This window comes from Peromyscus californicus, unplaced genomic scaffold (genome assembly GCF_007827085.1).
Source record: "Peromyscus californicus insignis strain IS unplaced genomic scaffold, ASM782708v3 Scaffold_12__1_contigs__length_115047231, whole genome shotgun sequence".
Taxonomy (NCBI): domain Eukaryota; kingdom Metazoa; phylum Chordata; class Mammalia; order Rodentia; family Cricetidae; genus Peromyscus; species Peromyscus californicus.
In genome coordinates, this window is record NW_026294413.1 from 2,280,235 (window position 1) to 2,297,798 (window position 17,564).

At 50.6% G+C, this 17,564-nt stretch overlaps 1 protein-coding gene across 1 annotated transcript; it reads right to left on the reverse strand.

The window, feature by feature from the left end:
* Positions 1–3,794: 3,794 nt before the first annotated feature.
* On the reverse strand, positions 3,795–8,715 carry Zic2 (Zic family member 2). The gene is made up of 3 exons (XM_052732389.1): positions 7,365–8,715; positions 5,400–5,563; positions 3,795–5,217 (listed from the first exon to the last, which is right to left on the reverse strand). Exons 1-3 carry the CDS (start codon positions 8,434–8,436, stop codon positions 4,867–4,869), a joined length of 1,587 nt encoding a protein of 528 aa, XP_052588349.1. The 5' UTR covers positions 8,437–8,715; the 3' UTR covers positions 3,795–4,866.
* Positions 8,716–17,564: the final 8,849 nt, after the last annotated feature.

The following is a 17,564-nucleotide window of genomic DNA, read 5'->3' on the forward strand; positions in this document are numbered from 1 at the left end:
GTTACCTCTTCAAAAGCTCCTCTGCCCTGAAAAAAAAAAAAGAAAGAAAGAAAGAAAAGAAAAAGGGGGAGGGGGAGGGGGCTGCACAGTGACCCCAGTGCCCAAAGTTATCATCTTGCTCCTTGTAGGGGCAGGGCAGCACGGTCCCTGGTGAGTACCCTGGCCCGGACTTCCCCACCAAAGGTTTCCGCAGTGGCCATTCAGGGGCTAGGGTCTTTCTGTCCCCGGTCGCCCTCCCCACCCCCACCCCCACTCCGCCTTGACCCTGAACTCAGACACTTGGGCTACCCTAGTCAGCTTTACAGGTGGCCTCATTTGTTACACGCTACTCTTATCTTCACGGCGGGCTTTACTGCCTCAGGGACCCAGCGGGGTGGGCTTGAGGTTTTCTGATACTTGACCACTCTATGGAGTCTAGAAAGATCTAGATCCACCCCCCTCCCAAGTAAAAACCCAGCAACAGTCAGTCGGGGCAGGAGGTTCTGGGGAGAAAGGAGGGAGGAGGAAAGACATTTCTATGGTCTTGGTTCTGAGCTGCCAGTTAAAAATAGAAACTTTTCATTTTGGCCTTGCTGCTGGGGTAGTACTAGGACTTCTAGGGTGTCAGACCATAATCAACCCGCAAGTATTTATTGAACTCCTTCTTTGGATCCTGAGAGGAACTTTCTACGCACATACTTATTTAAACATTTTTTTAAAAAAATTGAAAGCCTGTCCATAGTTCAGCCAATTCTTGGTGAGTTGTTATTCTGAGGCCTTTATTTCTTAACCTTTGGAAGTAAACCTACTGTCCCTTGAATTATTTCTGCGACATGATTTGGGAGAGAGGAGGATCTGAGTCTCGAGTACATACTTGGTAAATCTCGGCACGTCTGGAGGCTCCTGTGCTCACCAGAACATACTGGGACACACTTCTCCCTAGTCCTACCAACCCGCCTAGGCCTTCCCAGCCGAACACAGCGATGCTGGCGAACAGCACAGAGCCTGGAGAAACTCGAGCCCCCGGTCCAGCCTGTGATCTGCCCTTGATCTCGGGGTTTTGTGCGGAAGAAAAAAAACCACTTGAGACTGAAAACATCCGTCTGAAAAAGAGACAAAGGGGATAGGGGGTGGGGTGGAGGAAGGGCGAAGGTGCCGCCAGTGAGGAGAGGAAAGGGGCCCCGGGAAGCTGGGGATGGTGTACCGGTACTGGTGGAGTCCCGCGGTGTTCGGACTCTGGAAGCCTCCCCTCGCCCTTGCCGCCAGAACTCTCGGGGCCTCTAGGCTGGGAATAACCTCCTCCCCGCCCGCCGGGGACTTCGGAGGACATCACTCAACCGGGAGAAACTGATACCCAAGCCCGTTATCCTTGCGACCATTAATAATGCAGCGAGGATCACGATAATTAATAATAATAATGATGGGCCTCCCGAGGGAGCTCCAGCTGCCTCTGGATAAAGCGAATCTCGTGGTGAGGGGGGACTTATTCGATGGTGGAGGGAGCTGAGCGCAAAGGAGCGGGCTTCGGCTCACTGAAGTTCAAGTTGACCGCGGTGGCAGGCAAATTCAGTCCTCCGACGCCGCCGCAGAGATCCACAGCGCAGGGTCCTGAGGGAGGCTAGGACCCGCTTCAGCTGTGAGGCCCTGAAGTCAAGGCAAGTGCGGGTTAGCATCCAGGTCCTTTTAGAACTGGTGTGAGGGAGAGTGGGAGGCCTACCGCACCGCACCTCCACTCACACACACCCCCATCCCACCCATCACTCCCAGGCTCTCGGGCCCAGGTGCCAGACTGCTGTACCCTTTAAGAAGAGCGATTCTGGCTTTGGCGCTCTTCACGTGCATGCTGTGTCCCTCTTTTCTCCTTCGACTCCGGAAATTTGAAGGGAAACCGGACCAAGCCGTCGGGTTGATGACTCCTTTGGACAAAGCCTAGAGGCGAGAGGCACAAGGGACTAGGAGCCATTTTGCTAGAAAGCCTTTCCTAGGGGTTCCATCCCTTCTAGGGTGGACTAGGAAAGCACTTTCTGGCCATGATCTTCCTAGCCCAGCCCCTACACGTTGTATTTTCTACTGAAAATTAGCAACAGCGCCCCAGACTTAAAACAAGTTCTCCATAGATTTGGAAAACAATTGCACTATCTTGGCCCTGTGAGAGCATTCATTTCCCGAAAACAAGAAGGCCTCAAGGCCTTAAGTTGATGCTAAAGTTGCCCCTCGAGTCTTTTTTTTTGGGGGGGGTAGCTCAAAACTAATATTTTCCACTCCCCCAGCCCCATGAAAAGGTTGGAAATAGGACCATTTCCTTCTTGTCCACGAAATGAATATTTAATCTGAATCCTTTGCCTACTCCCCCAGGGGTGAGGGCTCAGCAAAACCCTCACAGCTTATAATTGTTCAATGAACTCTCCCAAGGCTCAGTAACATATGCCAATTATTTTAATAATTTTGCTTAATATTATTAGGGGTTATAAATTTGATTTTAATAGGGGGTTGATTGCTTCAGAAGTTGGCTCTTAGGCAGCTCAAGGGCCGCTGGGGAAGGCAAGCCCGGCACTTGTCCCTCTGAGTACCACAAGCAGGCACACACACACACACACACACACACACACACACACACACACACACACGTCCGGCTGGATGGAGTGTGCTCAGCTGGCCACTGAACAGGTAGTGTGGCCTGTGGGAGGTCAGCGTTGTCCTGTTCCCAAATGCCCCTCGGGGCTGTCAAGTCTGACCCCGTGGCTCAGCCCAGAGCAAGGAGAGTAGCGGAAGACATGGCAGTCTCCCCGCCATTTGCAGTGACTCAGCCAGCCCTAGGCTCCACTGGCCCATCCGTGGAACTGTTGGGACCTCAGCCGCCACCTGGACCTTCTCACTCCCTGGGGAGCAGCTCCCCATCGCTTAGGGCCTCTCAGACGTACAAGGAAACCCAGTGGGAGGGAGAGGTCTTGATGGTTAAGGAATTGAAAAATAATTTCCCCCATCCGTACCCTTTTATTACTAAAATTATTTTTGTTTTCTTTCTTTGCAGCATCTTGTTTGAAAACTCACACCAACTCCTGTGGGGGCAGAGACGGTCCAGAAAAACAGTGCTTCACCTGGCAATATCAGCCTTTATACTTTCCCTCTTTTATTTTGCTGCGTTATTACAAAGCTGCTCTTTGAGACCGCAGAGTGGATGCTTCACTATCTATGAAAGCACATACACACCAAAATTAAACATTTCATGTATTGCTTTCTCCTGGACACAATTATTGTTGCAGGGCTGCTTTTATTTATTGAGCAAGCTCTGCTTAAAATATCAAGGAAAAAAACTCGTGGTAGAAGGGAGCCCCTTTAAACTATAATCACTGGGCCAAGTTCAAAAACAAAGTACTCAGCTCAGTTTTAAATGTGCAATTAAAAATAACTGTACCTCAGCTTTTCAGAGGGAGGGAGAGAGGAAGGGGGCAGGGTAGGGAAGGAAAACAAAGAATAAGGAAATGTTTAGTGCTTTTAAAGCCAGCCCAAATAGCTGAAAGAAAGGCATTCCCTTAGATAATGGAGCCATTAGACACTCTGAAGGTTCCTGCCGCCATTCCTCACAGGGGCTTTCCAAAAATTTAATTCATTCTCAGCTACCAAACAAAGGGATGTAGAAAATAATTTTGAGACTTTCTGCCAAAGGGGCAGTTTGGCCCATTCTCTATGCATAAATAGACCTTCCTCCAAAGAATGCAAGGTGGCACTTCCCCCACACCCCCAATGCATGCACATGCCATGCCTCCTTCCCATTCTCTTAAATAACTTTGCTAAGGAAAAAAAAAGTATGTTCATGCATTTTCAACACATTTTATTATATTTCTGTATGCATTACTCTCAAAACATCACAAGAAATGATCAAACCACTTAAACCTTCAAATAAAAAAATCTGAAACAGTTTATGCCCACAATTGTACATATTTATAGTTAAGAAACATTCTTTATAAATATTGTTTCCTCTGTAGCAAGTTAATACCATAATTTAATTACAAATGGATAAATATGGCAACGGATATTTACAGAAGGGTGTTATTACGGAAAAAGCTAAGGGCACAACGTTTACTCCCACCCCACCCCCCAATCTTTCATACAACAACTAACAAATCAAACGCGCAAAAGCACTGAAACATCACATGTAAACCCAGCTAACAGAAAAATACATTCACAAGCGTTGGTGGTGGTGATGTGTGCTATGAGTTGGTGTGTTGAAGAAACAGAAGGGAGACTTTGGCACGGCTCATTTTTTCCAGTCTATAGTTGCATGAAGTTTACAATCAAGTTGCCTCATTAAAAGGAACACAATATTTAATACCACAATACAAAATAAACCATTTTCTTCCACATTACTCAAAAAAGAAACCGGGTAAACTAATAGGAAAAGAAAAGACCCATCACTTGGGGAAGGGGATGGGAAGAAAGGCGGGAAGGAACGCAATCCGGAGTTTACAAATGGACAAACTTCTATCCACCAATAAGCCATTAAAATCACCGTGGAAAAGGAAGGAGTCCGCCATGGCTATGTACAGTTGGTCAAGACTGGGAAGCATGTGCGAGGAGAGACAGGGGCTGGGGCTTGCTAGGGAAGTTTGGCTTTTTGTGGAGTTTACTTTCTTAAAATTTTTATTATTTTATTTTATGTTATGTTTTCAGCTTCAGAGACACACAGAGAAATTTTGCTTTTCATGCCTTGATTGTTTTTTTTTAAAAAAAAAAAACTTTTAAAAATCCTTCTGCTGGTAAAATCTTTTTCATCACCATAAAAATCAGATTCATGATTTTAACAACACGATCCTAAGGTGCCCTCGGTGGGTTTTGGGAGGGCTGTGGTGGAGGGAATAACAGGGAACGGGAGAAAGGCCTGGCCCCTCACACGTACCATTCATTGAAGTTGGAGGAGAGGCCGCTATGGCCTCCGGCTGTCCCGCTGCCCCCTCCAGAGCTCCCGCCGCCCCCGCCGCCCGCCCCGCCGCCCCCGCCGCTGCCTGTGGCCGAGCCGCCTCCGGAGCCGCTGCTGCCAGAGCCCGCGCCTCGGTGCACTGCGGACACCGCGGCCGCCGCCGCTGCAGCTGCTGCTGCCGCCGCCGCCGCTGCCGGGGACAGGTTGGAGCTGCTTTGCGGCTCTGCGCTGGGGGACACCAACCCCGGGGGCGTGGATGACTCGTAGCCAGAGCTGGCAGCCGGGGAGGACTCGGAGCCCTGAGGGGAGGACTCATGGACCTGCAAGACAAAAGCCGGGAGCGGGGGCCAGAGGGGACTGGGTGTGAGTGCAGCTGCTGTGAGGCCGGGTCCCTGAGCCGGGAGCATCCCAGGAGTGTCCCTCGGCCCCTGGGTACCCTCCCAGGCCCGCCGGGAGCTGGTGCTCGAGGTCGGCCTAGCCCTCCCGGCTACCGCGGTGGTACCTTCATGTGCTTCCGCAACGAGCTAGGGTGCGTGTAGGACTTGTCGCACATCTTGCAGAGATAGGGCTTATCTGAGGTGTGGACATGCATGTGCTTCTTCCTGTCGCTGCTGTTGGCGAAGCGCCGGTCACAGCCCTCGAACTCACACTGGAAAGGTTTCTCCCCTGTGGACAGCAAACAGGGCGCTTGCTTACGGACACCCAGGACCCCAAAGTCCTCACCAAGGCTGCCAGGGTACAGAGTAAAGGGCAGAGGGACGAGAGAGGGCTGAGTCTCTGAAACAGGTTGGATCCCCCTACGTAGAATCAACTAACAGATTCCATCATTTATTTCGTAATTTACTTCCCTTCACAAATTTCCAACTAATTTCGAGGCGCTCCTGGCCCTGTTCGCCTTTCCACAGAGTTTTTTGGATCCCCAACCCCCTAACAAGTTGGTCTAGCCATCGAGAAGCTGTTATTTTGACAAAATATTTGGGGCATTATCAAAATCACACAGGCGGCTGGCTGCTGTCGCTTTCTCTTTGGGGCCAGTAGGCAATCACATTTGGAGATGCTGTGAGCCGTTTGGAGACTGGGCTATAGAGAGACTGAGCCAGTATTTTTCATCCAAAATTCTGCAAATTGAGTTAACTATAATTCCAGTATAAATGCTTCTCTCTTTCTCTCTGTCTCTCTCTCTAATGGGGAGGAGTTTAAACATTAGTGGTAAGGTAGTCTTTTAATGATTATAGCTCCCAGCACAAGTTGAGGGGTTGGGGGTTGGAGTCAGGAAAACCTTTCAAAATCTCCATGTTTAATTTTCTGGCGGTTCCTGCATCCTGTTGCCAGGATTCCAAATGCTTGGAGTCATTTAGAGGTGTGAGAACTCAAACGTCGTTCCACTTGGAAAGGGGACCAGTGAACGTTAAATTCCATTAGCACCTAAACTGTTTTTTAAAAGACAACCGCTCAGACACAGGGCATTTCATGCAAATAAATTTCTCAAATTTTAAACCTTGTTAAAAGCTTGTCTCGCACCTCGGCTCCCTCCCTTCCCAAAAGAGAACAATAGGCCTCTGGCTCATCCCCACTTCGGAGTAAATATTGACGAGGGAAGTTGCTAAAACATTTGGCTTTCTTTTAGGAAATCGTCTTTTGCGATTTTGGCTGAGACCTGGTCGTAGATGAATAATCTATGAGGCGGGAGGCGCGGTTTTTTTTTTTTTTTTTTTTTTTTTTTTTTGCGTCTGTCTTCTCACGCTATCGCCCTGCGGGGCGGTACTGCCTGGGGCTCTTGCTGGCCCGGGCGAGGGTCGAAGTTGGGAGTCGCAAACCCTCTGGTGCCCATTAGAGAATTTCACAAACTGCTGACAAACCACCGTCAGTCCCCAGCGACCCACCCCGAGATGGGCTTTAAAAACACTTTTTAAGTGAGAACTGCTTTACAGCTTCGGCTCACACCAGATTCATTTAATGGGAAACAGTCCCGAGAAGGGCGTTTGGACCCCGAGTAAAAGAAATGGGAAAACACACAAGCCTCTGAAAAACAGATAATCCACTCAGGGCAGAAAAGCTCATTCAGACAAGATGACAAAATCCTTGCTAGGCTTGTTTCCCGGACATCTAGTTAGAGCAGAATTGTTTTATTTTGTGCGCTCTATTTAGAATGGAAATTATTCACCAGGACTAGGGGGAGGGGGATCGCTTAACTCCAAGTATATATTTGGTATTACACTGATCATTTAAAGTTCAATTTCCGCACATGGAAAAATCCCAGCCCAATAATACTCTACCATCCTCCAACAAAAACAAGCCGCTGCCTGTCCTGCACTCTCCCAGGTCTTTTGCTGGTGGTTAGCCCCCAGCGCTCCCGCGCCCGCACATACACACACACAACACACACACACACATACACACACGCGCGCGCGCTCAGCCCGTGCATTTCTCTTCGAGGTGCGTCTTCCCACTCCGGACCCACGATTACCTGTGTGGGTCCTTTTGTGGATCTTGAGGTTCTCGGAGCGCGCGAAGACCTTGCCGCAGCCCGGGAAAGGACAGGGAAAGGGTTTCTCGCCGGTGTGCACACGGATGTGGTTGACCAGTTTGTATTTGGCCTTGAAGGGCTTGCCCTCGCGTGGACACTCCTCCCAGAAGCAGACGTGGTTGCTCTGCTCCGGGCCGCCGACGTGCTCCACGGAGACGTGGGTCACCAGCTCATGCATGGTGCTGAAAGTTTTGTTGCAGCTTTTCTTGGGATTGCTTAGCTGCTCTGGATCAATCCACTTGCAGATGAGCTCCTGCTTGATGCACTGCTGCCGCATGTAGCGGAAAAAGGCACCAGGGTGGTGGTGATGGTGGTGGTGGTGGGCTGCGGCCGCTGCCATGTTCATCCCCATGTTCATATTCATGGGGCCGTACTGATTGTGGAGTTGCGCCGCCGAGTAGGGGTCGGTCCGCGGGCTGGCCACTTGGCGGTATTGCTCCGAGCGCCCGAACACTTCGCCCGGCAGCCCCAGGCGCATTTGCCCGTTGAGCACGTTCTGCGAGCTGTGCGGCCCGTGCTGCTCCGGGAGGCCCGGGAAGAGGAGGTGGCCCTGCGCGTCGGAGTGCGCGTGGTGCAGGCCGCCCGCGCCCGGTCCGAAGAGCCCATGCTGGCCGCCTCCCGGCGCCGAGTCCCCGAATCCGCGGCTGCGGAACAGGAAGTCCCGGGTGGAATTAAAGGGAGGCCCGGAATAGGAGCCAACGTGCGCGGCGTGGGGCCCCAGTGCCGCGGCCGCAGCGGCAGCTGCAGCCGAGCCCGGGTATGCGCCCGGACCTTGCGACGTGAACGCCGAACTCTGACCAGGAGACAGTTCGTGCGCTCCGGGGTTGAGCTTGAAGGCGCCCATGTGCGCCGCGGCTGAGTCCACGAAGCCGTTCTGAGCCGCCGCCAGGCTCAGCTCGCGGTCCTGCATCTCGGCAGCCGCCGCCGCCGCCGCCGCGGCCGAGTGATGGTGGTGGCGCGCGAAGCTGCCCACCCCGATGGCCGGGAACTGCGGCCCCGCGTCCAGAAGCATGGCCAGCGCGCCCCGCCGACCTGTCGGCCCCGGTGAGCCCTGCCGCCTCGGTTCCCTCTCCCGATCGGCAAGGCGCGTCCTCCGAACGCCCAGCTCTGTGAGCCGGCGCTGGAAACGCTGGCGACTGCGGCCCTGGGAGCCGCGCTGCTAGCCCGCCGCCGCCGCCGCCGCCGCCGCCTGGATCTGCCTCGGGCCGCCGGGCGCGGAGCAAAGGCGCGGAGAGGAAGAGGAGGCGGCGGCGGAGGAGGCGCGGGAGGAGGAGGTGGAGGAGGAGAAGAGTCCAAAGCCAGGAGCAGAACCAAAGTGTATTAAAGGAGCTGCGGCGGGGGCGGGCGGGCAGGGCAGGGGAGGGCGGGCGGGAGGAGGGAGCGGAGGGAGGTGTGGGGAGCGGAGGAGAGGGGGGCCGCCGGAGGGCGAGTGCTGCGCCGCGGCCCCCACCCCTGCGCGCCCCCGCGCGCGCACGCACGCACTCACTCGCTCGCTAGCTGCCTTGCACTGCTGGCGGACCCCGAGCCTAGCTGCGATTAGCAGAGCCTGCCGAATGAAGTCACCGCAGCCGCAGGGCCACGGTGCCCCGGGGCAGCGGCTGTGCGCCGGCAAGCAAGCAAGCAGAAGACTGCGGCGAGCTTCGCCAGTCCCAGAGCTTAGCGCACCCGCGGCTCCACCTGATCTCGGCGGGGGCGCTGGGCAGCCCGGAGGAAGAGGCCAGGCGCCCAGTCTGCGGCGCTCTCGGGTGGCCGCTCCCTCCCCCGAGGCCTTGCTCGCGCCGCCCAGCGCTCTGCGGGTATTGTTCGGTTCCGAGGCTGCGGGGTTTAGCCTTCCTGGTCCTCCGAGCTTGGCATTGGCGTCGCCGGAGTAGTAAACTTGCGGCAGCCACGAATTCCCCCAGATGAAGGAAGCGGGCGCGTCGCTCCCTCTTTCTTTAAGTTGGGCCGGAGGAGGGGGCGGGGGAAGAGCAGGGGAGGGGGACTGTGGGAGGGGAGAAGGCGAGGAGGGGGAGGGGAGCAGGGGGAGGCTAGGCTGAAAAACAATAACAACAATAAAAAAGTGATCTGGTTCTCCTTCTACCAGCCGACCCGCCCTGGGTGCTAGTCCGGGAGCGAGTGCTCGCACCAAGGACAGAGCGTTGTCCTCGGCACAAGCAAATGCCAGGAGGCCAACGCGAGTTCCTCCCTCGCGGCTGTGGCAGGCAGCCTTCGCTGCCGCCTCTGTTTATTTCGGTGGGCGCTGAGGCCGCAGAAGCAGCCTTTTATTTTATTTATTTATTTTTTTGTTCCCTCCTCTTCCTCTCCCCTCCCCCGCGTACCCTAGTCTCCTGCCTGGGTATTCCTCCCTCCAGATCCAGGCCGGGCCTCCTGGTCACACCGCCCCTTTAACGGCGGCTCCCGCCCACCCCTCCCTCCTGGAACGGCTATTGGCCGCCGTGGCCTCGTCAATCCTGCGCCCCCGCCCTGAGCCCAGCCCTCCCCACCTTCCCTGCGCCTTGCTGGGTCTGTGCGGCCACAACAGCGGCCGAAAGCACCCACGGACTGGGCCTTCTCTGCGGCAGCGCTTAGCCTGCACGTCTGGCCCTGTGGCTCCCGGCCCCAGCCGGCTAATACAGGAGCCCAGCTGAGAGCGTAATATGGCCCCAGGCCTAAGAGCCCTGATGCCTTCCGCCGGATCCTGGAGCACCCGCAAACTTGGTCCGAGGGATCAACTCCCCAGGGATCACATCCACTCCCTAACGACACAGGAACCCTAGCCTAAAGCACCCTTGGCTGTAGAGACTTGATTAACAATCGAGTCACCAGGCCAGAGTACCTGAGGGAGCGAGGAGACTTTGGGGACAGGGACAGGTCTCTTGCCCCGTCGGCACACTACATTCCCGGTCCTCACCTTGACCAATTTGCTTTGAGGCGTTGAAACACGGGTGAAGGACGGTGGACGCAGATAAAGTCTAACTTAACTCCTACTCTCCACTCCCTGGACACTAGCCTAGACATCACCCTACCCCAGGCGGCGGTCCCCAGCTCCACTTGGGCGCACTTAGCTACCCCGACCCACCGGCGCTCGCGTTCAGCTCAGATTACAGGAGTGAACCTAGGCAGCAGCCGCCCCAGAGGCAGGGGCAGGGGGTTTGTTTGGAAGTCGTTTAAAGACAGTGTCCTCCTCAGGGTGGATGTCCACTGACACGGCCACATTGGACTAGGAAGTGGGATGCCTAGAGTCAAGCAAGGTTTAGGCCTTAATTTGGCTGTTGATATATCAGGCTCAGGGCCTCGGAAAAATAAACTGTGGGGCTTAAACCTTCTTTACGGTAAATGTCACTCATTCTTCACCCAAGCGCCGCCCTCGACCCCAGGCTGGCTGACCATTAAGGACATCCCACGGCCCTCGGATCGCACTCAAGTGGTAACGGGAGAGGGAATTGCGGGCCCAGAGTCTGGGGAAGGACAGCCTGTGGCTAAAGTCTTTCTTCGCCTTTGGCAGGTCTGAGAACTACTTTTATTTATAAATCTCTGGGAACTGAGATAAAATTCGGGCCAGAGAATAAGCACACACTTTGAAATTTTATACTGAAGTGAAATCACCAAAAACGCTGGTGGAGTACTCTTGTTCAGAAGTGTTGGAGTGAACTGGGATCTCCTGCCTGCTCAGGCAGATTCTCATACCTTAAGGGGGTCTGGCTCAACTGTTGAAGCTGGCCGCAGCCGCTTCTCTAACGGCTCCCTTCGCTCCCTCTGTGTTCCCGCTTCCCTGCCAAGGGGGAGGGGAGGGACGCCCAGGAGAAGAAGGCGTCGTGTCTGAAATCATGAGCTTTCCTGGAAGCTGGAGGGAGGAAATAGTCCTCTTTCCACACCACACCCCTACCTCTTCTCTCAAAGGGCAGATGCCAAACTGGCCTGCTAGACTGCAGGAGGGAGAAGGGGGGAGGGAAAGGGGAAGGGAGGGAGACTACCTAAGCAGACAGACTTTTTTTTAATTAAAAAAAATCTGCCCTTTTTAATCTTTCACATTTGCTTACCTTATTTATCAATTTATACTGAAAAATGCATTTAACAGTTTGCTCTAAAAATATCACCCTCCCATTTTTTTTAAACCTGAGATTGGTTGTGAGAGTAACAGCCTTAGCCATCCAAAGACCTTATTCCCCTCTTTCCAGCCCCCACAGTCGCAGGTTTTCCTTCTCCCCCACTTTCTCACCCCTCCCCACTCTTCCCTCCCTCTTCTTTTTGACCTATTCTCTCCTTCCGCTTTGATTTCTCCTTTGCTGCGCCCGCATTTCAGGACGGCGCGGCTGGGCGCTTGCTCGCGCTGGATTCCAGGGCCGAGCGGTAGGGCAGACGCCTTAATTCCCGCCGGAGAGCTCGCGGGCTGAGCCCTCCCGGCTATTCTTTCCCAGCTCCAGTTCTCCTCTCACTGCAGGAAACAGAGGAGCTGAGCCAAGTTCAAAGTCACGTCTCCATACCCTCTCAGAAGTATTTTATTTCTCCGCAAACCGAAAAAAAAAAAAAAAAAAAAAAACAACCTTTTCCTTCTTGAGGTTTTTTTTTTTTTTTTTTTTTTTTTTTTTTTTAAAGGAAGGAGAGAGAAGAGCGAGAGGGAAAGAACAAGGGTGTGTGTGTGTGTGCAAAGGCCTTCTGGATTGTTGCCTCAAAAGTAGACGTGGGTTCCTTTGAGGAAGGAAGGAAGGAAGGAAGGAAGGAAGGAAGGAAGGAAGGAAGGAAGGAAGGAAGGAAGGAAAGGAAAGGAAGAGAGGGAGGGAGGGGAGGAGGGAGAGAGGGAGGGAAGACACCGTGAATTAATTCATTTTTTCAGCAGGTTTCTAGAAGGGCTGGTCTGCAGTGATGTCAAACTCCCCACCGACAGCAAGCATGTTTGTTCTTTTTAAGTTCCTCCAAACTGTTCTTTCCAAACAGGGCAAAACCTCACCTTGTGGCTGAGGAGGATATCCGCCCCTGGGCTCCTAGCAAGGGTACATTTTCCAGCAAGTGGAGAGAATCAAGGCTTGATCAAAAATTTGTGGTGTGTTTACAAAAATAAAAATAGGGTATGGGGGGAAGCAAATCCCACAAGCATCCCAGCATCCAGCATCGAACAACTCCGTTCGGTCTGCAGGCCTCTGAATGGTGTCTACTGAGACCTCTTGTAGCATCATGTGCACACAAAGAAGAATAAATACATTGTGTTTTCACCCACTGTGTTCTCACACATATAGGTATACATTATGAGGCAGGAGAAACCAAACAAACAAACTCTTGACCCCAGTAACATATAAATTTTGATTTCTTTTTCTTAAAGAAAGAAATAAAAATGGGGCTTAAAAAAAAGGAGCTGTGAGGAAAAGTATGGAATACATTGTCTTTATATCTTAGACCAAAATAACATTAGTATTAATAATAATAATTTCCTTTTTTACAGGGTTCTAGTACCACCATCATCTATATCACAGGGTTAAAATTCAACAACTCATCAACAGGATATTAAGTTGAAAGTCATTTTTGATTCTGCTTTCTCAGCTACTCCTAAGTTGGGTGACCCCTGACCCATGAAAGACCACATGTGTGCTCTGAGAAGCCCCCTCTGTAAAACCCACCTAGAACAAAAGTCTTTTGTCAGGACTTTAGAAAGGTGTAATGTAAAAGAAGAGGAAGTTGTGAAAAGCCCAGCCAAAGCTTTAACTGTTAAATTACATTAAGAAGGAGGGTGTGAGTGAAGATCCCATAAGACAAAGCTTTCCCATGGCTTCACTTTTTTCTCTTCATAGTTAACTCTGTAGTCGAGATAATTTAAAAAAAAAAATCTCAGTATAAAATATGTGCCCACCAGTAGTTTGGTGACAAGAATACAAATACTTTTGTACTTCTCAGAATGGGGGTGAAGAGGCCGTCAGCCACCCAGCCCCCCCCAACTGGGTGACAGTAATTGTGGTTTTGGAGTAAGAAGAGAACTGATTGTCCTTGCCTCATCTCCTCTTTTTGATAGGAATGTTTTCAATGCTGGAAGACAAAACAAAAACAAACAGGAAAAAAAAAAAAAGGAGGAGGCTGTAGCTTACAGGAGCATATTTAATTATTTCAAAGATTGTTATCCTTTGGGCTCCCAGGCAAACCCGGAGTTTGAACACCGACAAGCCATCAGCTTTCCAATAAAGTGCAGTATTATTGCAGTAGACTTTGTAATACAATTTATGCTGTCATTCATAAATAACAATGCCATATGTCAACCATATTGCTTGCACAGTAAAACCATCAACGTGTCACTATTTGATTTATCTCAACAGCTTCTTCAAATATTGAAGCGTAGATACTGAAGGGGGTGTTTAGTAGGAGAACAACACCCCAATTTTGAAATAAATAAATAAATACATTGAAGTTTCTGCTTGCATCTCTATCTGACTTCCAAGATAGTCAAGTTTGAGAGATGAAGAAAAGTCCATCTCTTTTCTTCATCTTAAAATTAGGCTTTTGTGTGAACCTTGACAATATAAAAACATTTTGTGGTTCTCACTTGGACCTTCTGAGCCTGTTTTAGGATAAAGCAGTGTGTTTCTCAAGAAATCTTCAATCCTAGTGATCAAAGGCCTTTCTCAAACAACCTCTATTTCTGACTGTAAAAATAATTTTGAACCAAATGGGAATATTTGACCACAGGCAGATTTCACATAACTTATCTTTGGAACTGTAGAAGTAAGTTGATTATTTTTTTTTCCCCAACAGCTTGTCAATGCAAAGGTCAAGTGGATGCAGGATGGGGCCAGTTCTTCACTATCCAAAGGATTCGGACAAAACACTCCCCACCCCACCCAATCTATCGTCTTGGTTTTAGGAACACAGTCGTGACTTTTGTCTTCCCATCTCCATCATGCCCTCGAATGTGTGACAGGAATCATAAACCTTAGAATAAAGCACGTTTTTTGGCTACCCCTCGCACCACACGTGTCGGTGGAGCCTGAAGATTCCGAACGTTCAGAAGGGCGGGAAAGTGGCAATCCCCAAAGAGATGCTCAGAGGGCTGGGAATTGCCACCGGACGGTTTTGAGCACCAAGGTGTCTGAGACCAGTCGTAGCTCCCATGCCAGACTAATCTCGAGCGGTGAGGACGCGAGTGGAGAATCTGGTCCCTGTCCGAGTGGCCAGGAGAGTCGACTTTAGACCTTGCTGACTTGGAAGTCTAGCGAACCTGATTTGGGAAATGCCTTTTCACCGACAGTCGCCACCTCTCCCTGCCCTGATAGAGCTCCGCTAAAATGAAGATTTACTGGTCCGCTTGCCTTTCTGGCTCCGGCTTGTAGAAAACTCTGGGTGAACTATCACCACAACCCTCATGTCTGCTAGCAATTCCCACCCTGCATGAGTCGAGCACCCCTTGGCCATCCTCGCCCAGGTTCAACCGTCCTTCTCCAGGAGTCCTGTGTGCCCGTTCGCCCTTGAACCCGCCTCTGGCTCAATCCCTAAGGCCCTAGACTGCAAATCCGCTCCGCACCTAGCCCTTCCGCAAGGAGGCCGCCTCTCAGAAACCACGCGGGACTGGCTAGTCGTAAAGCAATTGCAGGGGCAATAAAAAGGCATCTCGGTGGGTCTCCCCAGTTCCTTTCTTGTCCACCCTACCGTTCCCCAAGTCCCCCCCCCCCCACGCCCGCCCGCCTGGAGAAACAATCAAACAAAGACTCAAAAGCCAGGAAATGTCCAATTCACTTCCCTTAGAGTTTATTAATTGCCCACACCCATCGTAGGAAACTTGACTGTGTTAAGTGAGGCACGGAAGGCACCTGGAGCTGGGAGACGCAGCCCTCCCTCCCGACAGCGGGAAGCCTGCCTGCAACATCCCCAGGCGCCAAGTTCTGTGGCCTTTAGGCAGCTAAGCCGCGGCGTGGCCGTCGGGTTCCGGCCAGCTGGGAGTTGTCTGCGCCTTCCACCTCCCCGTGCCTTTGTTTGGGGGGCTAGAAAGAGGTTAGGGTTACTGGAGCAAACGCGAGGTCTGTAAATTTACGGCCGCCAAAGTCCGCGTTGCCTCCAGCACCGGTATTTCCAAAGCACGCTGTATCTCTGCTTTCCTACCAGGACCTCTGCAGCAGAAAGTGTAGATCAGGGCTTGAGTTTTGGGAAGTGGCCCTGAAGACCAGTTCCACCCTCAGGATAACAGTCCACAGAAAAGGAAGGAATTAGCATGAACACATCTATTACTCCCTGCTTTGGAAATCAGTACATTATTCTCTTCAATACTCTGGAAATTGTTGTTTATTTAGGACTGTGACTAGTTATCGCGTCCTTAGAAAGTTGGGATTTAAGGGGGTTTGGGGTTGGCTCCCAAACAGATTGAAAAAGAAACAGAGCACCTGGGGTCAGGCAGGTCATCACAATAACAAAAAGCGCGTCTGCAAAATAAAAAGCCCTTTTATAAAGCAAGGCAATCCCGGAAATCCACAGCGAGCCTTCCTGATGACCAAGTAGCTGGGCCTATTCTCAGGTTTAATTGGCAGGCGGTTTATTGGCGCCTTGTTGGTGTTGATTGAAATTTTGCTCCCCAGCCCTTTCTTTAAAGAATTAGCATCTCAAATCGATTTACCTGAGTCAATTATCTTTTTAGGGTCTGGGTTGGGTCATAAATTTGAATATTCATTAAACTCACTTTAAAATATTCCCTTTCCAGTCACCACCCAAATCTCTGTTACTTCCAAAGAAAGTGTTTTCTTTCCCCTTCCTTCCTCCCTCCCTCCCTCTCCCTCTCTCCCTTCCTTCCTTCCTTTCTTCCTTCCTCCCTCCCTCCCCCTCTCTCCCTTCCTTCCTTCCTTCCTCCCTCCCTCCCTCTCTCTCCCTTTCTTCCTTCCTTCCTTACTTTCTTTCTTTCTCTCTCTCTCTCTCTTTCTTTTTAGGTCTCCCATAAAAAGAAATTGATCAGGGAGATATATTTGAATTAAGACATATTAAATCGATGACAGATACATATCATGCTGTGTTTAACAAGAGTTGTACAAGGAGGCGGGTTTCAGATTCCACACGGCTCTGCTGCAGCATTATCCACATTTTTATAGCCTTTCCTTCATGCCTCCATCCATTAAACCATTAAGTTTCAGCAATTCAATGAAACAAAGCGGTTATAATTTTGACGAAAAGCCATTTTGAAGGGGGTGGAGGTACCTACTTTATTGTACAATAAAATTGCTCAAAGGTCTATATTATAAACTAGGTCGTACTTATTTTCTTTATTCACTTTTTGGGCTTAGTTTGTTTTGCTGATAACCTGCAGGAGCGCACTCCAAGCTGTCATTACTGCCAGTATGAACGTTCATTGCCAAGAGGTTGAAATAAAGGAAAATCATTTGAAATGTCCTTCGAGAAAATGAAGACAGTGGTGATAATTCACAATGTGATACTTCCTTTACACACCATCTATACAGATGGCACTGTTCTCCACCAACCTTTCCATGGTTGGCTCAGAATATTTAAGTGTCTGAAACAAGTCATCAAAAAATTCTCCCCAAATACAGATGTGGATTTGATTACTGCCACTGTGTGTGTGTGTGTGTCTGCTCGAGCTCTTTGCGTTTTCCCTAGATTTAAACTTCATTTAAGCTAACAGAAAAAGGCATTTAGAATGTGATGGCTTGGTTGTCAGCTTTATAAGAGAAATGACATTCCCCAGGTTCATAGGGAAGCTCCTGAAGCATGTTCACACCGATATCAATGGCGCTAGCAAATCAACTCTTTTGAAATAATATTTATTTTGAGGGCTATGATCTGATGACAGCTTTTGGGGGAGGGGGGTTGATCTTTCCTCAAACTGCAAACGAATTACGCTTGAACATGGTTTATTGCTTTCCTGCCCCACTACCTCCCACCCACCCCACTCTCCACCTCCCGATGTGGGGGGAATCATATTCGACTCGTTATTATTACTTTATAGATATTGAAGGGATCAAAATATTTTTGCTCGAGTTGAGCATTTTAGAACATCACAAAATTAAGAATATTTTATTAAAATAAAAAACAAATGACACTTTGGGCGACTGAAACTATTTAAGAGGGGGGTCTCACATTGCTCCCACGGCCCTGCCATGATGCAGAGACCTACTTCTATTTTTAAAACTGGTTTGGTAGCAAATGGATGCAAAGGGATAGCATTCGCTGAAACCCAGGGCGTGG